Below are 22,436 nucleotides of genomic sequence, written 5' to 3'. Positions count from 1 at the left end.
GTTTTCCTCCTCCTGCCATGCAGCTTAATATGTTCCTTTTTTTGTTATATTTCAGAGTCCCCAGAGTCACAGAAACTGCTTGCTGTGTAGCTGAGGCAAAGTTATATCTAGCTGGGTACAGGCAAAGAAAATAAATCAAGGGTTGGGGCTATGCAGAGCCTAGCAGTAGTGCTTTTGCATTGGCTGTTTTTCCCCTGGGCACTCTGCGATCTTGTACTAGCTTTGTACTTCTGGGTCCTTTTGGGGGCGTGGATTGTGCTAATCTGCAAAAGTACATCCGTGGGTGAAATATGTCCCTGTACAGCTGGAGAGAGGTGACATGGACTTGCCCCATGATGGACACGTGAGTATGATGCAGAGGATGTATCGCGCTTCTGTTCTAAAGGCGGCTCTGCACAACTGGAATGCGTATCAGTAACAACACGAGGTAAACCACTTGTGCAGATTCTTGCTTTAAATTTAGAAAGGAATTCTATATTGCTTGGAATTTTCATTTTAGTCTTTTTAGGGAAATGTCCACACAGTCAGTTTACACCTCTGCTGCAGCTGTTCCTGTTCTGCAGTAGATTAACCCCACACAACAACAACATATATATATATATGTATATGTTTGCATCTGCTTTTTTTTTTTTCTCCAGTGAATCTGTGGGTGTTGTGGAATCTGATCACATGAACCTGAAACTCTGCTCGCAAAGTGCCTGGCACTTACAGCTCTTGTTGTAGTCCCTAAGGCCCAGCACACACACGCTCTTGCCTTTTCTGTAGGTTTGCTGCGAACCCAGGCAGCTGCCACACAGACCTGACAACACGTCTGCTGGGGAGGGAGATGGCATCCAGGCTGGGGAGGCTGCTGAGCAAGGATTTTTTGGGGCAGCCATGGAGGAGGGAAGGGCTGTGAGAGTTACGGGGGCTACAAACATCCCTTGCAGTTTCCCAGGGATCCTATAAACACACAGGCTTTCAGCTGACACTAAGACAAAACATTCTCCACCCAGGTAATGATGCAGCGTTCATGTCCCTGATTATGTTGATGTATGGAAACTCAAGGAGCGTTGCAAACTTGCAGTCTGTGTTGTATGGATATCAAGCCACTGAGCCAAAACCCTTCTATGCATGTTGTATGTGGTGATTTGGTTAAAAGACCTATTTTAAAATAAAAGTAGAGGCCTTCTATTAAATACGACACGGTATGCCGTATTCTGAAAGACACATAGTACAACTGATCACATAACCTTGGTAGCTGATTTAAAATAAAATGGGATTCTTCCAGTTTTATGTCTTAGATGTGCTTTTCTACTGCCTTTTTTTTTTTTTTTTTTTTGATACATTCATAATATTCTGTGGGTTTTCCCTCCTGTCAACGTGTTTGGTGCTTCTTAAACCTGATTTTTGTTTTGTTGCTTCTTGAAGACATGAACATCTTTTTTCAGATCTAAGTCACACATTTGATTTGGAAAGTTTTAACTGGGTAGAGGTATAAAGGCTTTTGCTTTCTAGAAATTCCCAGCATGAGGTTGCAGTTACCCTTTCAACTGTGGGGAAAAGGTGATCCTACATATATTGTTTTTCTTGCTAAAAAGATGTTTCAGTGGCTATAGATTTGGACAGCGCTGGTGCTTGACTCATATTCCAGAGAAAATGCAGTAGCAGCTCGTTGGTGACATCCACCCTTTGTCAGTGCAAAAGTAAATATAGGATCATGTGTAAATCTTTCAGAAATCCTGATTAGCATAATCTCCCTTGGGAAGTCAGTATTATATAGGATTAGCAGATCAGCGTAAAGAAGTTGGGGGCTGAAATGTAGGTAATACCAAAACGAAAGTATTGTTGTCATCTGTTTCTTTGCATTTGTAAAGTGAGCTGTCTTTTGTTTGGGGTCTCAGATGTCATCTCTACACAATGTCAGTGTAGTGGTGCATGGAGAGGGAGGAGGGACTTGGGAGTCTCAGTGGTGTCCAGCTTTGTAAACTCACAGTTTTTCTTGTAAGGACCTCCGCTGCCTTGGACCGTCACTGAGGGCCCATCCCAAGCGTTTCCCAGACTTGTCAAGTAGGTAGCTTGTCAATCAAAAACAAAACAACAACAAAAACCCACAACACAACATCATGAAAAAACAACCATCATCAACAACAAAGCACACAAACACAACAAAAACAACAACAACAGAAAACATCACAGAACTGTTCCTATGCGTGAGTGTGGATGGCCTGTCTGGGGAGGCAGGGAAGTCAGATGTCTACTTTGTCCCAGCACTGCATCCGTTCAGTGGATATAAAGCAAGGTATAAAAGCACAGAAAGCTTAATTAATGCTTTCCTCTCTCTTGTTGATCCTATTGCATTTTTGGTGCACATTAAAAGTGCTGTAAAAGTGGTGGTCACATTTATCAGAGAAGGAAATGCCAAAGTAACTTTGATCTTGTTATGTGCTTTTTAATATCTTCTGGATTTCAGCCCCTTCCCTACCCAGTCTTACGTATCATCTGTGCCTTGTGTCTGAGGGCCCCACGTGGCCTTGGCACCTCTAGAGAGAGAACAAACTGTGTGCCACAGAGAGAGAACAGAACAGTTAAAATACCCAGTAAATACGGGTTCCTCCAGAAAACTTTTGCCACTGGCACAAGGAATATGCTACAGGAAAATAGACAAAAGACTCCAGGCTGGAGGTCTCCTGTGAAGGAATTCAGACCCAAATGCTGGGGAGTCTCAGCAAGCTGGAGCTTGTTGGAAGGAGTGGAAGGTCCTTTCACCCTTTATCTTTCCTGACTAGTTTTCAAAACAAATACAATTTTCCTATTTTTATCTACAAAGCAATAAGTTAAACCCAAATAATAAATAAAAATAAAGCTATAGGTTAAAAAAAAAAAAAGCAGAGGGAGGAGATGGGCAGGGGAAAGACCAAAATGGTTTCACTGCCACTATATCTTCTTTTCTTCTTTTTGTTGGGAAGGATAAAGACTTTGGAGAAGAAGGGAGAGATGTGTGAAGAGTATGGCACAGCAACAGCCAAAGCTTCCCCATAGATTTGTTATTGCAGATTGGAACATCTCAAAGTAAGTCACAGTAGTGGGGAGGAGGGGTAAGAGCAATGCAAGGTGTGATACGTTATAAGCAGTGAATTACAAGGATTATTTAGGGCTATAAGTAAGTCAACTGGCTCAGTTTGTTTTGTGAGCAGGATAAAAAGGGAAGGGAGGCAGCGAGGTGGCTACTGTACTAGTGTCTGTTTCCTTCGGACTTGGCAGGACGACAGAGCTCCTCGCCTTGGGCATTTCAAAAATGCCAGGGTTCAGCTCTGAAAACACCAGCAATGTTGATTCAGTTTACTATTTTTGTGGTTCTTAATTTGCCTCTTGCTATTTGGAAATTCAGCTTGGCAAAGGTTTCCGTGCACCTGGGAAGGCCGCGGGAAGTCCCAGTTCCTATAGGGCAACCATACGGTGGTGCTGGGCCATCTGGTTAGCTGTAGGACTAGGGCTGCTCCCGTGAGGATGTAGAGAGGGTTGTCCTCATTGCTGCAGTCTTTGGCCCCTCCTGGGAGTGAAAAAAGGCTCTACTCTGCTGCTGTGGAGAGTTGGAGAGCAGGGAGACATGGAGGGGATGGGTCCTGCGGGGTTGCGTTTAGCACAGGCGCTCCCTCAGCAGTGGGGGAAAGGCACCTTACGGGGGGAGCTGAAGTCCTGTGGGAGCAGCCACGTCTGGCTGTGGCTGCATGAAAACACAAATAAAGCATGGTTAGGATGACAAGAATGGTTATTGGGACGTAAGCAGTTAACAGAGCAGATCAGCTGGTGATGGACAACTTTGTTGTAGCGGGGAGCTCTCTGCAGGAAGAGAAAATGGATGACGGAAGGGCAGGGAGTGAGAGTCTGTGAGGGTCTGAGCAGGTAAAGGAGGAAGATGCTTTCCCAGCAGGCGTGTCCTAAATACTTCAAAGTGGAAAGTTACAGATGCTGATTTGGGAGCTGCAGCTGATTCTGGAAACAAATGGGATAAATACTGGCATGAGAAAAAAAAAAAAAAAGTTGAAATGCCCGAAGGGCACATCTGCTGCGGCCAGCGATTCTGCAGGAAATGCACTGAAACCAGAGAGAGACGAGGAAGGTGGAGATAAACACGGCCCCCAGTGAAGCCAAATGAAAGCCACGGGCCTGAGAAGCACCTGCGGTAGAGTGCTGAAGATTTGGCTTTCTTTTTAGGCTCTCCAGTGAAGTAGCTGTGTTTAATGTGGGCCTGAGTCTGGCTGTGCTGAATGAATTTTAGAGGTGTTTTATGTTCTGAGCTTGGAAGTTCTACTTTAGAGACTTTTCTGTTGCTTTCAAGTGTGTGTTTTCAGAGTAAGGGAGCAGCATTGTAGGTCTAAAGCCTAGTCTGTTAGTCTGAAATCTGAATAATTGCATGGTCATTAAATTTTGCACAAAAAGGAATTGACTCTAAAAGCAGCTGATATGTTATCATGATTAGTGCAATAGCAATGCCTTCTTTCATCACAATGAAGTTACATTGTTAGAGAGCATAATTGACATTTTTTATTGAAAGATTAAGAAGAACTTGTTTACAGCTTGCAAACAAAGAGGTTTTAATTCAACAAACTGCAGCAGGAGTAAGCAATAAGTGGCATTTTCATCTGCTGGCTGGTTAGCGCTTTAGCTGCAGAATGTTGCGGATAGAGAAGTATGAAGGAATTTGCAGTTAAATATCTGCCCAATAAAGCGTGCACCACGCTGGCAAATGCCAGAAAGCTGACAGGGAGAAACCTTGAGTGCAAAGAAACAAAGAGCTCTAGTTAATATTAGCACCTTTTGGGAAGACACTGGTTTTTGGAGACCATCTTCATGACGCCTGTTGTGCAAAGGTCAAGGTATGGCATTTCTGAAGATGCTTTTGCCACGGAGCCATCGGGATAACACCTGTCAATTCAACTGGGTGCTAAAGTAGGTATCTGGGTTATTTTTATATCTCTGGGTTTATTGTTTCATGGTCTAATAGACTCAGGAGCTAAGTGGTACTGGCATTTCAAAGTGGCATGTTGTGATTGGAAGGGGATGCTGTGTAAGTATTTGGAAAGCAGATCCAAATGAAACACCACTGTCACCCGGCTGCAGAGGGACTTTTTGCTCTTTAAATTTATTGGGGATCCTGTTTGTGCTGGTGGTTGTATCTTACTGTCCAGATTGCTCTCCAGATAAAGTCAAGGGTATGTGAAAAATTCAGTTTTATTTTTACACAAATTCCTCTTTTGCAGTTTGAAATTGACCGGATTTATTGTCCCAGCTCCGATCAAAGTTTAAAGAATCTGAGTTGAGCCCTGTTGTTTTGAATAAGTAGTGCTTCAGAGAGGCAAAAATTCCCTGAGTACTCGGGGTTCTGACAAGGCACTGCAAGGAGGGTGCTTGTCCCACCACCCAGGAAACCATTTATTAAGCCACGTGTGGTGTCACTGCCACGCAGGGGGAAGGAAAGGGTTGTCCAGGCCTGTACTGAAAAGCCTGAGACCTCCTGATCTGTGAATGATGGGCATCCCTCTAGATTGGTGCTGGAGGCCTGAATCAGTAGCATCTTATAATGAGGCAGGTGTTAGAGCAACTGAGGGGGATTTTCTGGGTCTCAAATGCTGCCTGGTAGCCACAGTGTTTTCTCCTGTCCAAACACGAATTCCTCTGTCTGCAAAATCAAGCCATAACTTTATTCTGGGTGTTTCAGCTTCTTCTTTTACATTAAAAATAAATAAATAAATAAAATAAAAATAAAAGGAAAAAGAAAAAAAAAAAGCTTCAAGAATGTCATGAACCCAGACTCTTGTTTCTGTTAGGAACAGGTCAGAGGGACAGAGAAACCTATTTAGTTAAAATAAGGACTTCCTGATACATACATGAATTTTGAAATTTTTTCTTCCCCATCTACCCTTTTTGTGTGTGTGAAAATCTGAGAATGAAAATATCAGCCCAGAATCTCTTTGAGGTTTGTATTTGTGCTGGGATGGCCGTGGGCTGGCTGCCAGACACCCACCCAGCTGCTCCCACCCCCATCCTCAGCAGGATAGGGGGAGAAATTCAGGTGTCCCAGGCAAAACAGACTGGACTGAGGGAAAATTAAGTTAATTCATTACCAAAGTAGATTTGGATTGTGAGAACCAAAGACAAAATTAAAAACGTCTTTCCCAGTGTGGACATATCAGCACTGTGGGGATCGGCCCCACTGTGGTCTCCTGATGGGCTGTTGGTCTCTGCTCTGGTACCCAGACTTCCCCTCCTTTTTGGGACTTGCAGGGCTGTTCCTCACGCTTTTTTCCCCCTCACTACTCTGATGTTTGGTATTCCTTCAATTTGCCACTTCTTCAATTTGTTTTCCCCTGAGGGACTCAGCTGTGGCCTGCAGCGGGGCTGCTGGAACCTTCTGGAAGCAGCCGGGCAGCCATGCCCTCTCCTCACAGAGTCCCCTCAGCCCCGCTGCTGGCACCTTGTCCACCTGGCAAATACCTTGTGAGAGCCAGGGTGGCCTGAGGGAGCAAAGGTTGAGGTGGGAAGAGGAGGACCCCAAAAAGCCTTTGTGGGTGCCCTGGGGGCTGGCTGGGGCTGGAGCTGGACCCCGAAAACGACTGGGGTGGAAAACCCCCTCACAGGTTGTTCACTGGCGCTCACCAGGGCTGGGGAGGTGAGGGGAAGCTGCGTGCAGATGTGGCTGACCATGGCAGGTGCAGGTGGATTCTCTCTGCAGGGCCTGTCACCCCTTCCCTTGGCAGCCCAAATGGTTTATTGAAAGCCAGGGCAAGGCGTGTGGGAGCTGAGCCCACCGTGCCCCCCTCACACCCTGGGGTTTTACACTGGAGGTAGCTTTGCACATCGACCTCTGCTCTCCGGAGAAAGCTCTTGGCCTGGTCCCTGGTTCCCTGGGGCTAAAAAGTGTGGATTTTGTGACTAAGACTTGTCAAATCACAGAAGCCAAACTCCTTGCTCCTCTGCTCACGGAGGTAGGCTGGGAGGGGCGGTGGACGTCTTCCCCCAACCTCTCCTGAGACAGATGGAAGAGGTTGGCCAAAAATACCACCAAATTGCCACAGCGCAGCTCAAAATCTGCTGTTGCTCCTGGGTGATGCTTGACTGCAAGCCCAGCCTGTGTGACTGTACCCCAGCTGTTGGATGGGTTTTAAATAGAGCACCTGTCTGCAAGGCATATACAAGCCTGTGGGGTGTCCATAGGCATCCTGAGGCTGGGGGGAGGTGTGAAAACCTACAAAATATGCCTCCTTTCTTGTTGTCAGCCCCCTGTGATGACAATGTGACATGGCAAGAGGTGCTCTCGCTATGGCTACATGGAAGGAGCTGAATGCCCTGGATGTGCCTGGCTACTGCTGCTCCCCGCTGTGCCCAGTAAGTAACTGCCTTGCAACCCTTTGGGGCTAAAGGGTGGCGGGCATCATTAATACAGCATTGCAGTATCACTCCAAACACCTGTCTGGAGTGTGTGATTAAAAACGCTTTTGGGACAGTGCATACCAGTGCACAGAAAACAGCTGTTTGTCAGAGTTTACCTGCATTTATCCTTCCCTTTCCTGTGGGCTTTTTGTAAGGATGCAGGGTTGGCTTTGTTGTTGTATCCAGCACAGAAGGTGTGTTAGAGCTACACTTTGACAAAGTGCCTCCGTGATCTGTGAGGAGCTGAAAGCAGATTTAGGAAAGCTGTCTCTGTGTAGTACAATAAGTTAGGTTGTGTTTTCTTCATTGAATTAATTGTAACTGCCTCGTCACTTAAGTGAATTACTGATTATGCAGACATCCTTTAATTTAGCTGCTTCCTCTCTGGATAAAGGATTTGAATGGAACAACGGGAAATATTTTAAACTTATGTCCCGACTTCTGGAATTTCAGAACAGTTCGCACTCTGTATTATACTTAATTTTTCACTGTTATTTCTGTAAACTTTCTATTAACATTAGAGATTAAGCAGTGTATCAGAAGTCTGCATTTGTGCTCATTTCAATTTGCTGGAGTCAAGAGATGTTCTTTGAAATGAAACAAATGCTTCACCTCCTGGTCAGGAAAGGCAATTAATTGATTTTAGGTTCATCACCATAGAAACCCAGCCCTTCTCTTGCCCTATAAACTGAGGTTGCTGAAATGCTGGTGTGTGTGTGTGTATACACACATGGTCTGCAGCGGTGACTTAGTGCCAAAGCCCTAGTGAAAGCGCTTCCTTGATGCAACAGTCTTTCTTTGTGGAGATGTAAAAGCAGGTGTAATCTTTTGACACTGGGGAGAGAGAAGTTGCTGTGGTGAATCCCCGTGCTGCAGGGGATGCCAGTAGCACAAAAGAGATGGTGCCTTCCTTTTGTAGCTGCGCTCTGGACCTGCCAGGTATGCTCCTACGGGGAAGGAATCTATCTCAGGGCAGTATTTGGGCTTTCAAGTTCTGTTTACATGTTATGAAATACCAGAGAATAGGAGATTTATATTATCGGTATTTGTATAAATATGGGGTGATAAAGCTCCTGAGTTTGGGCTTTGAGATTAAAGAGTGACAAGAGAGCATTTAGTTGTAGGTAAATTCCCACTTTTGTTTGAGTGTTACTGAGGCAGGGCACTGGATCACCTCAGGATCACCCCATTCACAGCTGTGTCAGGAGAGACTTGGTGGCTCTTGGCTGAGGCCTGGCTCTCACTGCCAAGTCAGGCTCCTCTCCTGCCACTGCCGCAGGAACTCTTCCTCTCCCTACAGCCTCTCCTTGTCCTGCTTCACCTCCAGCCAGCAGGGGAGGCTTGGACACAAACAGTGCCGCCTGGCCTCCCTTCCGCCCTTCAGCTCGGCTGCCGTTTGTGCCCTCCCGTCTGCGCTGGCTTTCTCTCTGCTGAAACACTGCACAGGCAGACACTAAGCCACTTCCAATTCTTAGCATCTTTGTCGCAGGGCTGCAAAGAGAAGCTCTGCTGCATAGCACGGTAGCTGGAGATGAGGTCATGTGGTCGTGTGACTCTGGAGAGATGTTTCCTGGCATTAAGCACGAATGTGAGGAGCTGGGGAGGGAAGTCCTTTGTGGAGCAGCTCGTGCAGCCCACGGGTTTTGGAGGTATTGGTTAGCTAAAGGGAGAGTAATTGTTTAGATCCCAGTTAAATGAAGCTTGCCATCATTAAGGTTTAAAAACAAATCACCAGCTAGACCTCCCAGATAGTGTATTTATTTTTTATTTTATTTATTTTTTCCCCCAGTGTGCCTTCTCCCCACCAGCGGCTGCTGCAGGCAGTGACAGCAGGGTGCATATCACAGTGATGCTGCCTGACAGCCCAGACACACTATTGGACGTGGAAAATGCTAGCTTGTAAATTAAAACAGTAGAACTTAAAGCATTATTTTGATGATATATAGTATGCATTAAAAAGAAAACCACACTGTTAGGCAGTTGTTAGCACTGGCAGTCCTCAGCCTGTGTCACCAGAGGGCCAGGAGAGGGGTCCTGCTCTGGGGGGCTGGAGGTGGTTGTCTGCTCTGGCCTCTCCTGCCAGAGCCCTGGCAGTCCCACCAGGTCCCTGCCTTAGGGCCTTGCTGGTGTTTGGGCGCAGGTGAAACCCGCAGCGCTTTCTTGGCTGGGGTGTCTGGTTTGGTGAGATGTGCCCAGCCTGTTCTGGCCCTTGGTTAACCAGGAGAAGCACTCGTCCTTAGGAAATGTGCTCTCACGTGCTGTACCAGGAGCATCAGACCCACCTTCTGAGTGCCTGCTGCAACGTCCACGTGTGGCGTGGCCTTTCCCGTGTATGGACTGAGATCTCCCCACGGTGCTCCTAGCTAATCGTGTTTCTTAATAGGGGAAAAATGAGATGAAACATCCCGGCCCCCAGCCGGCTGTGTGGTAGTGCCTGCTTGCTGTGCCTCCTGGCAAGGTGAAATTGCAGAAGCAATTCAGCCGAATGAGGTTAAATGCATTAGCAAATCGATATCTGTGCTGCTTGCAGATTTTCTTAGTAGCTTCTGCACCAAGTTCGGCACCAGTGCTCAGTGCTTCCTTTCACGCTAGCACATGGTCTCCTACTGAGGAACGGGAGCTTCAAAGGAGATTAAAAAATCCTCTTTTTAGTTGGACGTCCTGCTCTGAGCTGGGAAATTACTGTTTCTTAGAGTTGCTGCTCTCTTTCACTGTGCTTTAAGTATCATGAAGGGAAAATGCAATGTGGATAAATGTGGATTGATCATTTTTCAGACACTTAAGCAAGCAATAGCAAGCAAAAAAAACCCCCACAACTACCACCTGAATTTTTTCTTACAAAAATAGGACTGACTTAGCTGCTGCGTACAGCAAAGCTACGCGATGGACGTGATTAAAAGCAAAATCCCCCCTTTCTCTGAGAGTCACATCTGAACACAGACTAATACAGAACAGCAAATGCTTAATGAAGAAACGTGCAGGGGGAAATTGGGGGAACACCCGGGAGAGTTGATACTCTGAATGACTTCAGTCGGTACAGCTAAACCTGGGCAATAAGATTAGAGCACCATCAGAATAGCTGCAAGTCATCAGGTGTCACGTTCAGCCTCCAGTGATTTGTCTCGAGGCACGGTAGACTTCAAAATTAGCCTGCTGGATGCCTGGCAGCGTACATTAGGTGCCGGTAATTAATTGGCTGCTGAATTGATCTTTTCCAGTAAAGCAGAAGGAAAAACCCAGGGCTGGGTGGTAAGGAGGCACAAGAGCCTCGCAGGAGGTGGCATTCTCCGGCATGCAGAGGTGGGGAGCTGCTTGGTTGTGTCAGGCAGCCTGTGCACAGCTCCTCCTGGACCCCAGCAGTACCAGCAGCATGCCTGGCGGTGCAGGGAGGGCTTGCAAGGGGGCTGGGTGTCCGTGGGGGTGTTTAGCTGCCCTGCTCCTGCATCCCAGTGCTGGTTACAGCACACAAGCTGCCCACACGCTCACCTGTCCTCACAAGGTGCAGGTTAAAGATGCTAAATGTGCAAACAGCGCCCTTGTTTTGCTTCAGATGGGCTGTTACTTTTTTTTCTAATGTCGTTTAGGGTGTAGAGTTAATTTCTTCCTGAGTGCCACGCTCAACAGCTGAAGACAAACCAGGTTGTTTGCAATGCTCATTAAACCATGGTGCCGTCTCCATTGATTGCTGTTGAGTCCTGTCACACGAACCACCTCCTGCTTAAGCGTATGCTTTAGTCTCTAGTTTATTTGGGGGTTTATATTGTGTATGGGCCTCATTTTCATTGCACAGAACTTGGAAGGCTTCAGGGTAATGGTTTGGAACTTGCTTATTGCTTTTTGTAGCTTAAAGGAAACCTGAACTGGTTCTGGGTGAGCTTTGAAACATGAAGTAATACAAATGGTCAGTGGAGAGAAAAGACACTGTAATGATTCGTGAAATTTGTGATTTCAGTTCACTCCTAGGGCATAATTTTGGCAGGTGAAGAAAAATGAATTTGTCCTTCCTTCTTTGTTCTGAAGACCTTCGTTATTCACAGCCAGTTTGGATTTTTTGTACCTCTCAGTTTCAGCTGGCTGAGTCAAATTCCTCGAGAGCTGAGAGGGCGCGGTTTGAATTGCCTTCATTTGGTCAAAGATTAGCTGAAAAGAACTCGAGCTCGTCCAAGTGTGTTAACTGAGCGGGCAGACACTCCTGCCGCAATGCTTTGTGCATCTTGGTGGTGTTGGAGCTGGCGGGGATACGAGGGCAGCCTGCACACCTCGAGCCGAGGCAGCACCACGAATGGAAAGCCTGCAGGAACCAAGCGCTGCCAGGCTGCCCTCAGACAGGAGCAAAAGGCAGATGGAAAGGCACACGTGCACAAAATGATTTCTTGTTTGTGAATTTCGACCTGGGCTGCTGCAGGGCAGCTTTTTGGTGAGGCCATCTGGCAGCCAGCAAGCTGCCGGCCCCGCCGGGCTGTAAGCAGGGGATGAAGGATGTGCTGTCTCCTGGGAGCAGGGCTGATGGCACAGGGCAGTCTTCGTGGCCCAGTTAACCTCGGCAGCCCCAGGTTTTGTGCTCCTGAATGGGCAGGGGTTGGTGTATTTCCAGTTGGAGAACTGTGCCTGTCAGCACGGGTGTTTGGGCCCTTTCTTGAACAATTTCCCTGCCTTTAGCTGCCACTTTTGGTAGAGACGGATTCAGGCTGGAGAGCGTGTGGAAAAGGGCTGCTAATCCAGCTTGGTCGTCTTCTGGGAAAGGAGCTGAAAAAAGAGCTAGCTCTGTCGTACTTACTGCAGGAAAAGCCGGGAGGTGTACGGTTACCTTCCCGGGTATTTATAGCAAGTGAGCAGCAGGGAGGTAGGGGAGCAACTTCAGCTGAAAGGCAAGGGTGAGCAGATGACAGATGGATTGAAAACAGGAGCAAGCCTGGGCCGGGAATTAAAGATAATTTCTAACCGGCAGACGAGGAGGAGAGTGGCTGAAAGGTGAAGTACACCCGAGCGGGAGCTCGGTCAGCCCGTGCAAGGGGGATGCTGCAGGAGGTGCTTGGCGTGACGCTGCCCAGCTCCACGGCTCTGGAAATCCTCTCCGGCCTGCCTGCGCTGAGCAGGGCAGCGTGAAGGAGGACGTGTCTGCCAAAGGAGCTCGTGAGTTTTGCCAGCGCAACCACTGAATTCAAGCAGCCTTGAAAAGGAAGCCGGAAAGGCAGGGAACAGCTTCTGAATCACTTGGACTTTGGCAGCCAATTCCCATGCAAATCAAGCCTCCAGCATCACCGCCGTTTGCATGGGTGTGCGCTCCCAGCCCCGTGGAAGGACAGGGCGTGGGGGAGAGCCCTGTGGGCTGCTGGCACACATCACCTCGGTGTCAGCTCACGTCCATCCTTCAGCTTCCAGGGGGGCATCGCATCGCTGCACGGGCCCTCGGAGGCTTTGCAGGGGTGGGAAAACACCAGGGAACGCACTCAACAGCGGCACGTCCCGGCCAGCAGCGACCTAGAAGCAGGGGTTTCGCTGGTGGAGGAGGCAGGGAGGTGGCAGCCCTCTGAGCACTGCAGCCCAAGAGATTCTCCTTCCCCTGGGGACCCCCTGGGGGGCTCCCAGCACCCCCAGGCTGTGCCCCGCTCGCTCTGGTCCCACGGCTCGTGGCGAGGGGATGCTCGGGGTGCCCTGCCCGTGATCCCACACATGGGGCAGAGGACGATGTCTGGGTCAGTGCTGCTCTTTTCCCAAAGGTTTCTGGGCGCAGAGGCTGCTTCTGAAAGCAGCTTTAGCTCAGCATTTAGAAATAAATAAATCTATTTTGCTTTTCCCTTTCCCCACTAGAGCTGAACGAGCAGCGGGCACTGGGTGTCCGGGGGCTTGCTGTGAAAAGCTGGCTAGGGCGGCGGATCGCCCTCCTCCTTCCTCCTCCTCCTCCTCCTCTTCCTCGCCGCGGGGGCTGCGGGCGGGGCCGGAGGAGGCCGAGGAGCAGGAGGAGGAGGAGGAGGAGGAGGGAGGGGAGGAAGGGGAGGCGCTGGGCTGGCGGCGCGGCCATCCCCGGGCTCCGCATCGCTGCGTGCGCGGAGCCGCCCGTGCAGCCGGCAGGATGATCGCCGCCCAGCTGCTGGCCTACTACTTCACCGAGCTCAAGGAGGATCAGGTCAAGAAGGTGAGGCCGAGATCCCCCCCCCGCCCCGGCCCGAAGTCCGTTTATTTTATTTCTTTTTTTTTTTTTTTTTTAAATCAACGATTTCGCTGCCGGCGTCGCTTTGCGCGTCCCCATAGCGACCCCGCAGGGGGAGAAGAGGGAATAAATCCTGCCCACAGCCCCCCCGGGGGATGCGGGGCGATGGGGATGGCAGCGAGGATGATGATGATGATGATGATGATGGAGGATGTCCCTTCCTCCCCCTGGCATCCATGGCTCCTGTGTGGGGTGATGGGGATAAGGCGATGGCCTGCAGCTGGCTCTTGGGTTGTGTGTCACAGCCACCCCGAATTTTTGGGGAGCGATGAGCAGGGGAAAGTGTTCCTGGGGGTGTTTGCGGGCTGCCTTTAGCCCTATGGGGCTGCCTCCAGCACCACCAGGGCAGCGGGTGCGGAGCGTGGGGTGAAGGAAAACGGCACTGCAGGGCCCAGCGGGGCTGCAGGGAGCCGAGACCCTGGGGCTGGGGATGCGAAGGGGGAAAATGATTGCAAATATCCCCCAGCCCCGCACTGGGGCCGGGCTGACGTCACGAAGCCGAGGCTTCCCCTCGCCACCTCCTCCGGCGCTGCTACGTGCGCGGCGAGCACCCACCGAAGGAAGCATCCCTGGGAGGACGCTCCAGCAGGGCCGTGCTGTGCCTCCCACCCCACAGACAGCACCAGGCCCCGGGGGGCCCTGTCCTACACCTCTCCTACACCCCAGGCTGCTGCAGAGCCCACCCGCACCCCCTGGATAAAACCTGAAGCTGCACCCCCTGCCTTCCCCATCTCCTTCGGTGGATTTGGTCTGCCTTTCCACCCAGCAGCTCTCGCGAGGCAGCTCCCTGCCTCTCCTGCCCCCACGCAGCGGCTTGGCCTTTCCCCCAGCCCCTTTTTTTCCTGTTCCTGGGGGATTTGGCCGCACCGTGCCCGCGCCAGGCGTGCGTGCCTGGGTAAGGCCTTGGGCGTCTCGCTGTGCCTGTTATATTTAGCAAGCCGAGATAAGCGTAAGGTTGCACGCTGCCCGAGGAGCAGCAGAAAGGCGGCGAGGGGGAGAATCGGGGGGCTGCGGGCACGGGGGGCACTCAGTGGTGCTCCTGGGGTTGTGTATTGCGGGCCGCCTTGGCACCACCAGGCCGCTATTGTCTGGTGGCAAGGGAAGCCTTCTGATAGAGCCCTCTGGTTTTGTGGGGAGAGCGAAATAAAACCCAATTAAAGAAAAGCAGGCTGCTGGCGTTGGAGGACGTGAGGCAGCTTTTCCTGTCTGTCTCCTCTCCGAGCAGAGACCGATCCCCCTCACTTGGCTGCCCTGCCACCCCGCGAGGCCCTTTGGGCTCCATCTCAGCGTGCTGCTTGTGGGATTTGGCCCCGTCTCGGCTCGCCGGAGTACGTGCGTGCGGGGCTCCGCTGCAGGTCCCTCCCTCTGCTCTCTGCTGCCGGAAGAGCAGCGCTCGCCTTCTGCTGCTGCGTGCTCGCAGCCGGCCGGGGGCTGCAGCTCCAGGCGTTGGTCCCGCGGGGCTCGGCCTCGCTCCTGGGGTTTTGACGTGCTCAGCCTCCCCGGTGCGGGCGGCAGGTCACCTTGAGCATGCCTCTGCGGGGCGTGGGAGGGACGAGAGAGGGTTACGAGTGCCCAGCAGGTGAATTCGGGGATGGATTTGTTACAGGGGTGTCCCTGGTGCCTGTGCTGCTGGCCCAGGAGCAGCAGAGCTGCTGTGAAAGTGCCCGCGGAGCGAGCTCCTGTTGGCCCCAGCAGGTTTGGACCTGCAGCGGCTGGCGCTGGGGAAGGGAGCCTCTAGGTGTTGCCTGCTTTCTGTCCGCCTGCCAGGGGAACAAAACCTTTCTGTCGTGCTGCCTGGTGAGGGAAGGAAAACACAGAGAGTCCTGCAATCAGGAGCCACGCTTTAATCATTAACCTTGAAAAGAAGGCGATGGAGCGAGGTGTGAAATGAACGAATTGGTATTAAACCCCCCGAAACATGACCTGCCCCTACAGAGGCTTTTTAGGAACCAATCTGATAAATGGTAAGCGAGCACGAGCAGTTTCAGGGTGCCTAAACGACTTGTTTCAACACGCTTCAGCTCCTGGTGAATATTCCTGATGCGGAGCACAACCAGCTCTGCACAAAACTGTTCACACAGGGAAGGGTGCTCGTGCAAAGCTGTCGGGAGAGTAGGTGCTAATGATTTCTGGGGTTGTGATGGGAGTGCCCTGCTCTTGGATACCACCGCCTGCAGTCAGCGTCCCAGGAATTAGGCACGTGTCTGAGGAAGGGCCGCGAGGGCTGCGCGTTTCGCTCCGCACTCAGCAGCGTTCCCAGCGTCCCGCGGAGGCTCCTGCGATTTTGGGATTCCAAAAAGTCCTTCTCCCCACGTACAAAGAGCCTTTCTTGTATGTGACCGGGAAAACTTAGGCGCGTGTGGTTTGGATTGCGAGATCCTATTTTTAAAAACTGGTTTGCAAATTCTGTCTGCTTTAAAAAAAAAAAAAAGGAAAAGGAAAAAGTGATGGAGCACTTGGAGGGCTCCTGCGGCAGCACGCTGGGACGATGCTCTTCTGAGGTGGCAGCTAAAGAAAGGAGCCTTTTCTGCTCCTTGCCCACACAGCCTGCCCAAAATCGCTCCTGCTTTCCGCCAGCCCCAGGGGAGGGCTGGCACCCGGCTCCTTCAGGGCTGCGGGTCCGCCCGCATGCCTCTGTCCCTGCCGCTTCCCTGGGGATAAGGCCGAGATCAGCTTTCCAATGGGCTGTGTTTGCACAGGAGGGCAAAGGGCCCTCCCTCCCATTTCCCCTTGCTGCAGATTTGGGGAGCGTGGGCTCGGCTGGTCCCGAGGGCACAAAGCCCCAAATCTGTGCCCGCACCAGGGCTTTTGGTGGGGCTGAGCCCTTCAGGCCTGGATTTGTGTGAGCAGGGCCCTGAGTGGCGGCGTGGGCTGCCGCCAGCCTTAACAGCCCCCCCTGCTTTAAAAGGGAACAACCTCAGGCTCTGACATCACTGCTCAGCCGCCGCGGCTAAAAAAAGCTCCGGCAGGGCTTGCGGCGGAGCCGAGCCAGGCTCTGCCTCCACTGTGGGGCCGTGCCGGGGCTGTCGGCCCAGCTGGGTGGCATGGGACATGGCCGCGACCCCGGGATGCTGTCCCCATGGGTCAGGATGAGGCCGGGGAGCCCATGGTGCCGTCCATGCCCGCCTCCTGCCTGGCTGTGGAAGTGCTTGGTCACGGTGTGAGGGCGCCTGGCGCGGGGAGATAGGCTATCAGCTATCGGCACCTCGGCTACGTGCGGCACCGCTTCCCGGGGAGCTGCTTTTATGGGAACTTTAGGGTCTGATTGCATCTGGATCGTGTGTGTCCCGCTCACCCGTGGCATTATTCGTCGCTCCCCATCTCAAAGTCCCAGCTGTACGGGGCGTTTGCGTGCACGGGTTTTACGAGGGGAGTTTTATTGATGCCCGGCCGTGTTCGGGTGCGGTGGCAGGGGGGAGGTGAGCGCTCTCCAGGCTTCCAACCTCAGCGCAGGAATGGCCCACGAGGCCATTAACATGAGGTGGCTCTTCCAGTTTTGCTGGGGACGGAGGACATGGGCAGGGTTTTATTTTCTTGATCCCACTGAGCTGCAAGCACAAAGTGATCCCAAAGGTGTGGCTTCGGTCTGAACTGTTTGCGGAACCAAATTTCCAAGGCAGATAATGAGACCAGGCAAGAACGGGCTGGCAGCTGAGATGAAAGGGGTGGGACGTGCGTTTAGCAAGAACCCCGCAAGGCCAAGTTGTGTTTCCGAGCCATCAAAGCATCTCTTGCTCTTCCTGATGATAAAGATGGGCGTAATACTATGGAAAGTATTATTACTGCAAAACTGGAGCCGTCTCCTTTATCCAGGGAGATAAACTTCCTTCCTGGGAAACCACGAGGGCGAAGTCAACACCTTGTAATTTGATGTTGTGCGTGGAGGAGGCAGACGCCACCTGCCCACAGTGCCGTTCTGTCTCTGCTGAGCCTCTGGCTGTGATTGCTTTGGGGCAGGACAGGGAAAACGGCCTGGTACACAGAAATGGGGGCTCAGCTGGCAGCACAGTGCTGGAACCGCTGTGGCGAGCCCTTCATGATGAAAGGTTTCACTACAAGGCACCTCTGGGGATTGTGGCGATGCCCCCAGCTCGGACAAGGTGCAAAAAGAGGTGTATTCTTCAGCTTCTCAGCTCGCAGAGAGCCAGGAGAGATGAGTGGGAGGAGGGCTGGAGACAAAGTGTGAGGCTGTGGGTGAGCTTTTCTTGGGGAAAGGAGAAGGCAGAGTGATGGAGGACTGGGCCTTGCCTTGAAAGGCAGCAGGATGGACTTATGGGCCACGTAAGTCATAACACTTGTACCTTTTCCTTGATTTTATATCAAAAGACAAGGCACGAAGCGCTCAGCTGGGTTGCTGGCTTGGGCAGAGCCCCATGGCCAAGCAGGGACAGTACATTGTTCTTGTAATTAAAGGGTGGGATGGCTCTGCTTGGGCACCTCGGGGTAGCCTTTCACCCTGTTGTGGTGTTTGTCCTTCTCCCCAGATTGATAAATACCTTTACGCCATGCGGCTCTCCGACGAAACGCTGATCGACATTATGGCTCGCTTCAGGAGGGAGATGAAGAACGGCCTCTCCCGAGACTTCAACCCCACGGCCACGGTGAAAATGCTTCCCACCTTCGTGAGGTCCATCCCTGACGGCTCAGGTAAGGGGCTGAGAAATTGTTTTCCCTATAAAGTATGGTGGAAAAACCTGTTAGAAATACACCAAAGCACTACTGAGAACTAGAGCAATTTGCTCCCTGGTGAGCCCAGACAGCATTTTGGAAATAACCTCCCCTCTGTGCTCAGTGTTGTTCCCACAGAAACTGTAGGATTTTGTGGTTCCTGTGTCAGACTCTCTTTGGTGGCAGCAGAAGAACCGTTCCTGTCAGTCCCCCCACCAACAGTAGATAGGTAACACTTCCACAGGGATTGGTCTGCCAAGAATCAGTACTTTGCATAAGATTTCTGATTTATGCAGCTCATGTTCATGTGATTTAGTCCTAGCAAATATAGCGGCTTTTAGTCATTTGCTGCTTGACTCAACCTCTCTTTTCCTACTTATTTTTTCCAGTGGAAGTACGAACCCATACTTGCTGAGCTATCAGAAACCAAAAAGATGTTGTATTGGTATTTGAGCCTCAGATTACACCTAGTATTTATTTTAGTATTTGTAAAAACGAACAAGCAAACAAACCAAAGCTCTCTATAGAGTATATAAATATTTTTCTAAACGCTTATTATTTAGTGTTAACACTGGGTTTCCATCTGCTGTAGCATGAGTTAGTTAACTGTATTTTGGTGGCTCCACAAATTAAGTTCCCGCGTGCAGCAATTACACAGTTTCAGCTGCTGAACAGTTCTTGCATGTTTTGAGGCTTTTTTGAGTTAAGATCAAGAAGCGAGTGGGTGAAGGAAAGAGAAGCCTGCAGTAGTTGGAGCTGTCTGGCAGGTGGAAATCTCCGATAGTTCTGCTTTGCTGTTGCTTTCTGCCACCTTATGCTTTTTAATAGAAACGCTATTGTCTGCCTAAAGGGAGAACAAGCTTGAACCCTGTGTTTCCCTTCAATGAGCGCTGCTGGCTGTTGTGTTGAAATGTGTTGAAACCTGCAGTCTGCTGAGAAAGGCAACCATTTCGCGGCTGCACACCGCTGGGTCACAGGCAGGGCTTTCTCTACGGGACTGCAGGTGAGGTGACCTTGTGCAAGTGCTGTCAGGTGGCTTTTGTGGGAAATCCCAACCTTTTTTTCTGAAATCCACGGTTTTCCTTCCCACATGCTTGAGTTCAGCTGAGTACAAACCTGTCCCCAGGTCCCTCAGGTGTTGCGGGGTTGAAAATCAGAGCTGCTTGCAGTGAGTCGCATAATTTTGCAGGATGTTCTGTGGTACAAACTGGGGAGATTTGGAGATATGGCACAAGGAAAAGAGATGTGTGCTTGGCCAGGAGCGGTGTGAGAGATCGCTTTCTAAGGCTCTCTGTGTTTGTAGCATGGAGTTAGAGCAAGGCAGTGGTTTGCCCCAGATGATCTCTGTGTGCCTGGCTTGTTGTCTGTGTACGCAGGTTGCGAGCGTCTCCCTGGCTAGCTGTTGAAGGACAAGCAGAAGCATTGCGTTGTTTTCCTGGGAAAGGCACGTTCTGACCACACCGAGGAGGAATATTTGCTGTGGGCGGTGTCATGGCATCGCTTTCCCTGACTCACCTGCTCGTGCTGGCCACGTCAGGGCAGGCGCAGCGTCCCCGTCCCCATCCCTCTGCCTCCAAAGGCTCCGGGCAGGCTCGGGATGTGTTTGTGCTGCAGTGCCCAGGGTGGCTCCTGGCTGACCACAATTTCTGCCTTCAGCTCTCCGTCTGTAAACACCCAGGGCTGAAACCCCATCCTTTTCTCTGGCCACTCTCTGATTTCCATCTCTTAAGCCCTTCCCTTCGAGTGCGATCGTTCTTCTGAGAGCTGGCTGCTCAGACAAATGCTGTTGTTTGGTTTCGGGTCTGTGCTCGTGTACTCCATTAACAAGGAGCCTTTGAGTCATATTTTTTTGTGACTGTGTTGATGTTGTTGTTGGCAGGGCCTTTTGCTTCATTCAGAGTGGTTTAGTCTATGAAAGCCACGAGGTTTTGTCCACAATGCCTTGAACGATATTGGAAGCTATTTCAAAACGCTTCCAAAGGATCTGCCTAAATTAATTTACAGCAGCTTTGATTGTGTCTTTGTCTTATAATGTATAGATTAGATACTGCTCCTGAAATACTTGGACAGAAAACTGTTCCTTTGCATATAGGAAGCTCTACACTGCGTTCAAAGGCGTTGTTATTGATGCAGAAGGATAACTCCTTGCTAAATTTTACCTTGTAATGAGCCGACTGCGCTGGAAATCAGACGGGCTAATCTGTTAGTTTCCTGCCAGGGAGGTATTGCTGAAGTGCACTCTTTGTTTGAAGTGCTACTGGGGCATGGAGGCTTGAAGAAGGGCCATCTGGTCCAGTGTTGATTTTTCATTATTCATCGAAGGTAATGGTTTACATTGGACAAATGACACTCCAGGATGACGACGCGTATTCAGGTATTCGGCTTAATGAGGTACTTGTGCTAAATGCTTTTCTTCCAGCCCTGTCCCAGTGAAGGCTGAGGAGCTGAATTCGTTATGCAAGCTCCAGTCAGGCAGTTTGGCTGCCTACATGTTTGACAGGACATTTGTACTGGAGCTAAGCAGTGTTTAAAGCTCCGAAACAGGTAGACAAGCTCTGTGTGATCTTATGTTGGGACCTCTGAGTTTGCCCCTGTCTTAAGCAGCACGAAGGAACGGCCGCATCGTGAAATCACAAGGCTTGGTAGGAGCTGTGGGCTCCCACTGTCTTTTTGTCAGGTTCTCTGTATTCAGGCTCTTGTTCTTTGTCGTTTCTCCCCCGGTGGTGCTTTGTTTGCTGTATTACACTGCAGCACTGGAAAAGCAGGAAGCCTTTTGCAGTGTGTTTGCTTCTCTTTTGGCTGTTCCCATTCGAGGTCCTGCCCCGAGGGATGCCCCCGCCAGCTGTGCTGAGTGGGATGGGGATCCTGGAGGTGCACGGGGCAATGAGGAGGAGCAGTCACTGAGTCAGGCTTTGGGAGTTTGGGCCTGAGATTGGGCACAGCAACCTCAGAGGCAAGTCTGCATCTGGAAATCCTCTGGGTAAGGTGCATACACAATGTGTTGGTGGCAGCGTAGCCTCAGAAGGCTCCTGGAGCTGAGCTGAAGTTTGAGGTGACACGGTACGTCAGCAGGTACTGGCCTTCCCACCTGCTAGGTTTCTCCACATTGCATTTAGTTAGAAATGGAAAACTGATGATGCTGGGAATGGCCTTCCTGTAGTCATAGTTTAAAGGTGGAACAGGAATGAAAAAGAGCCCAGTGAGGGCTACGGGGTGGGACTGGCAACATGCAGCAGCGGCGCAGGAAGCAGGGGCTGCAGCTCACCCCACCTGCAGTGTGGAGTGATTCTGGCACTGCAGCAAAGTGCCAGTCAGTGAGGGAACTGGGAGGAGAAAGTGTTGTGTGCCTGTGCTCAGCCTTCCTCTGGGTGAGCCCGGGGATGTTGTGTGCAGAGGCAAATGCTTGCAAAGAGCCTCAGTGATTAACTGCAGCCGGAACGCACACGGCTGTGTGATAAGGTGTGTGCACTGCTTTCCTCAGAATTATCTTTTCACAAACTTCGGTGATTGCTGTCTTTGTTTGCTCCCTCTTTGATAAGACAAGATAGCAGAACTGGTTCGCTTAAATCTATTTGCCTTGCTCTCCAGGGGGACTGAGAGTGCCAGTTCTCGGGTAGCTGGCTCACACATCTGTCACCTGAACTACACCTTGGAGTCTGTGACAGTGGGGGGACAGTGGATTTGGCTCCAGACCTTTTAAATCCCAATTCCTTTCCACTACAGAGGGAGATGAGGGTATCCTAACTTTTTCCCTGGCTCCTGGGGATGTATTCAGGAGCTTACAAGGGCTAACAAATTCCAAATATCTGCTTCAGTGGTGCAGGACTTCACCTGGATGCCCTGCAGCTGAGAACTTGCTATAAGAACCGTGTGTTTGCCTGTGCATTGTACTTACTAGAGCTTATTTCTTTTTTCCACACATTTATGTTGCCTGCACATTTTAATCGCTTGTGTCTTGTTTTCCACGTAGAGAAAGGAGATTTCATTGCTCTGGATCTTGGTGGTTCTTACTTTCGCATTCTGCGGGTGAAAGTGTCTCACGAAAAGAAGCAGACGGTACAAATGGAAAGCGAAATCTATAACACACCTGAAGATATCATGCACGGCAGCGGGACACGGGTAAGTGCCTCCTCCTTATGACTTC

General features: G+C 50.7%; 1 protein-coding gene across 1 annotated transcript in view; it reads left to right on the top strand.

The window, feature by feature from the left end:
• The first annotated feature begins 13,377 nt into the window (after nucleotides 1–13,377).
• Nucleotides 13,378–22,436, top strand: part of LOC137859600 (hexokinase-1) — a 31,869-nt gene continuing 22,810 nt past the window's right edge. The window contains exons 1-3 of the mRNA XM_068688851.1: nucleotides 13,378–13,549; nucleotides 18,109–18,271; nucleotides 22,263–22,411. Coding sequence (XP_068544952.1) covers nucleotides 13,487–13,549; nucleotides 18,109–18,271; nucleotides 22,263–22,411 — 375 coding nt within the window. The 5' untranslated portion in view covers nucleotides 13,378–13,486. The remainder of the gene's footprint in view (nucleotides 13,550–18,108; nucleotides 18,272–22,262; nucleotides 22,412–22,436) is intronic.

Source organism: Anas acuta, chromosome 7 (genome assembly GCF_963932015.1).
Source record: "Anas acuta chromosome 7, bAnaAcu1.1, whole genome shotgun sequence".
NCBI classification, from domain to species: Eukaryota; Metazoa; Chordata; class Aves; order Anseriformes; family Anatidae; genus Anas; species Anas acuta.
Note: the sequence above shows the minus strand (reverse complement) of the source record. Positions and strands in the feature narration are given on the sequence as shown.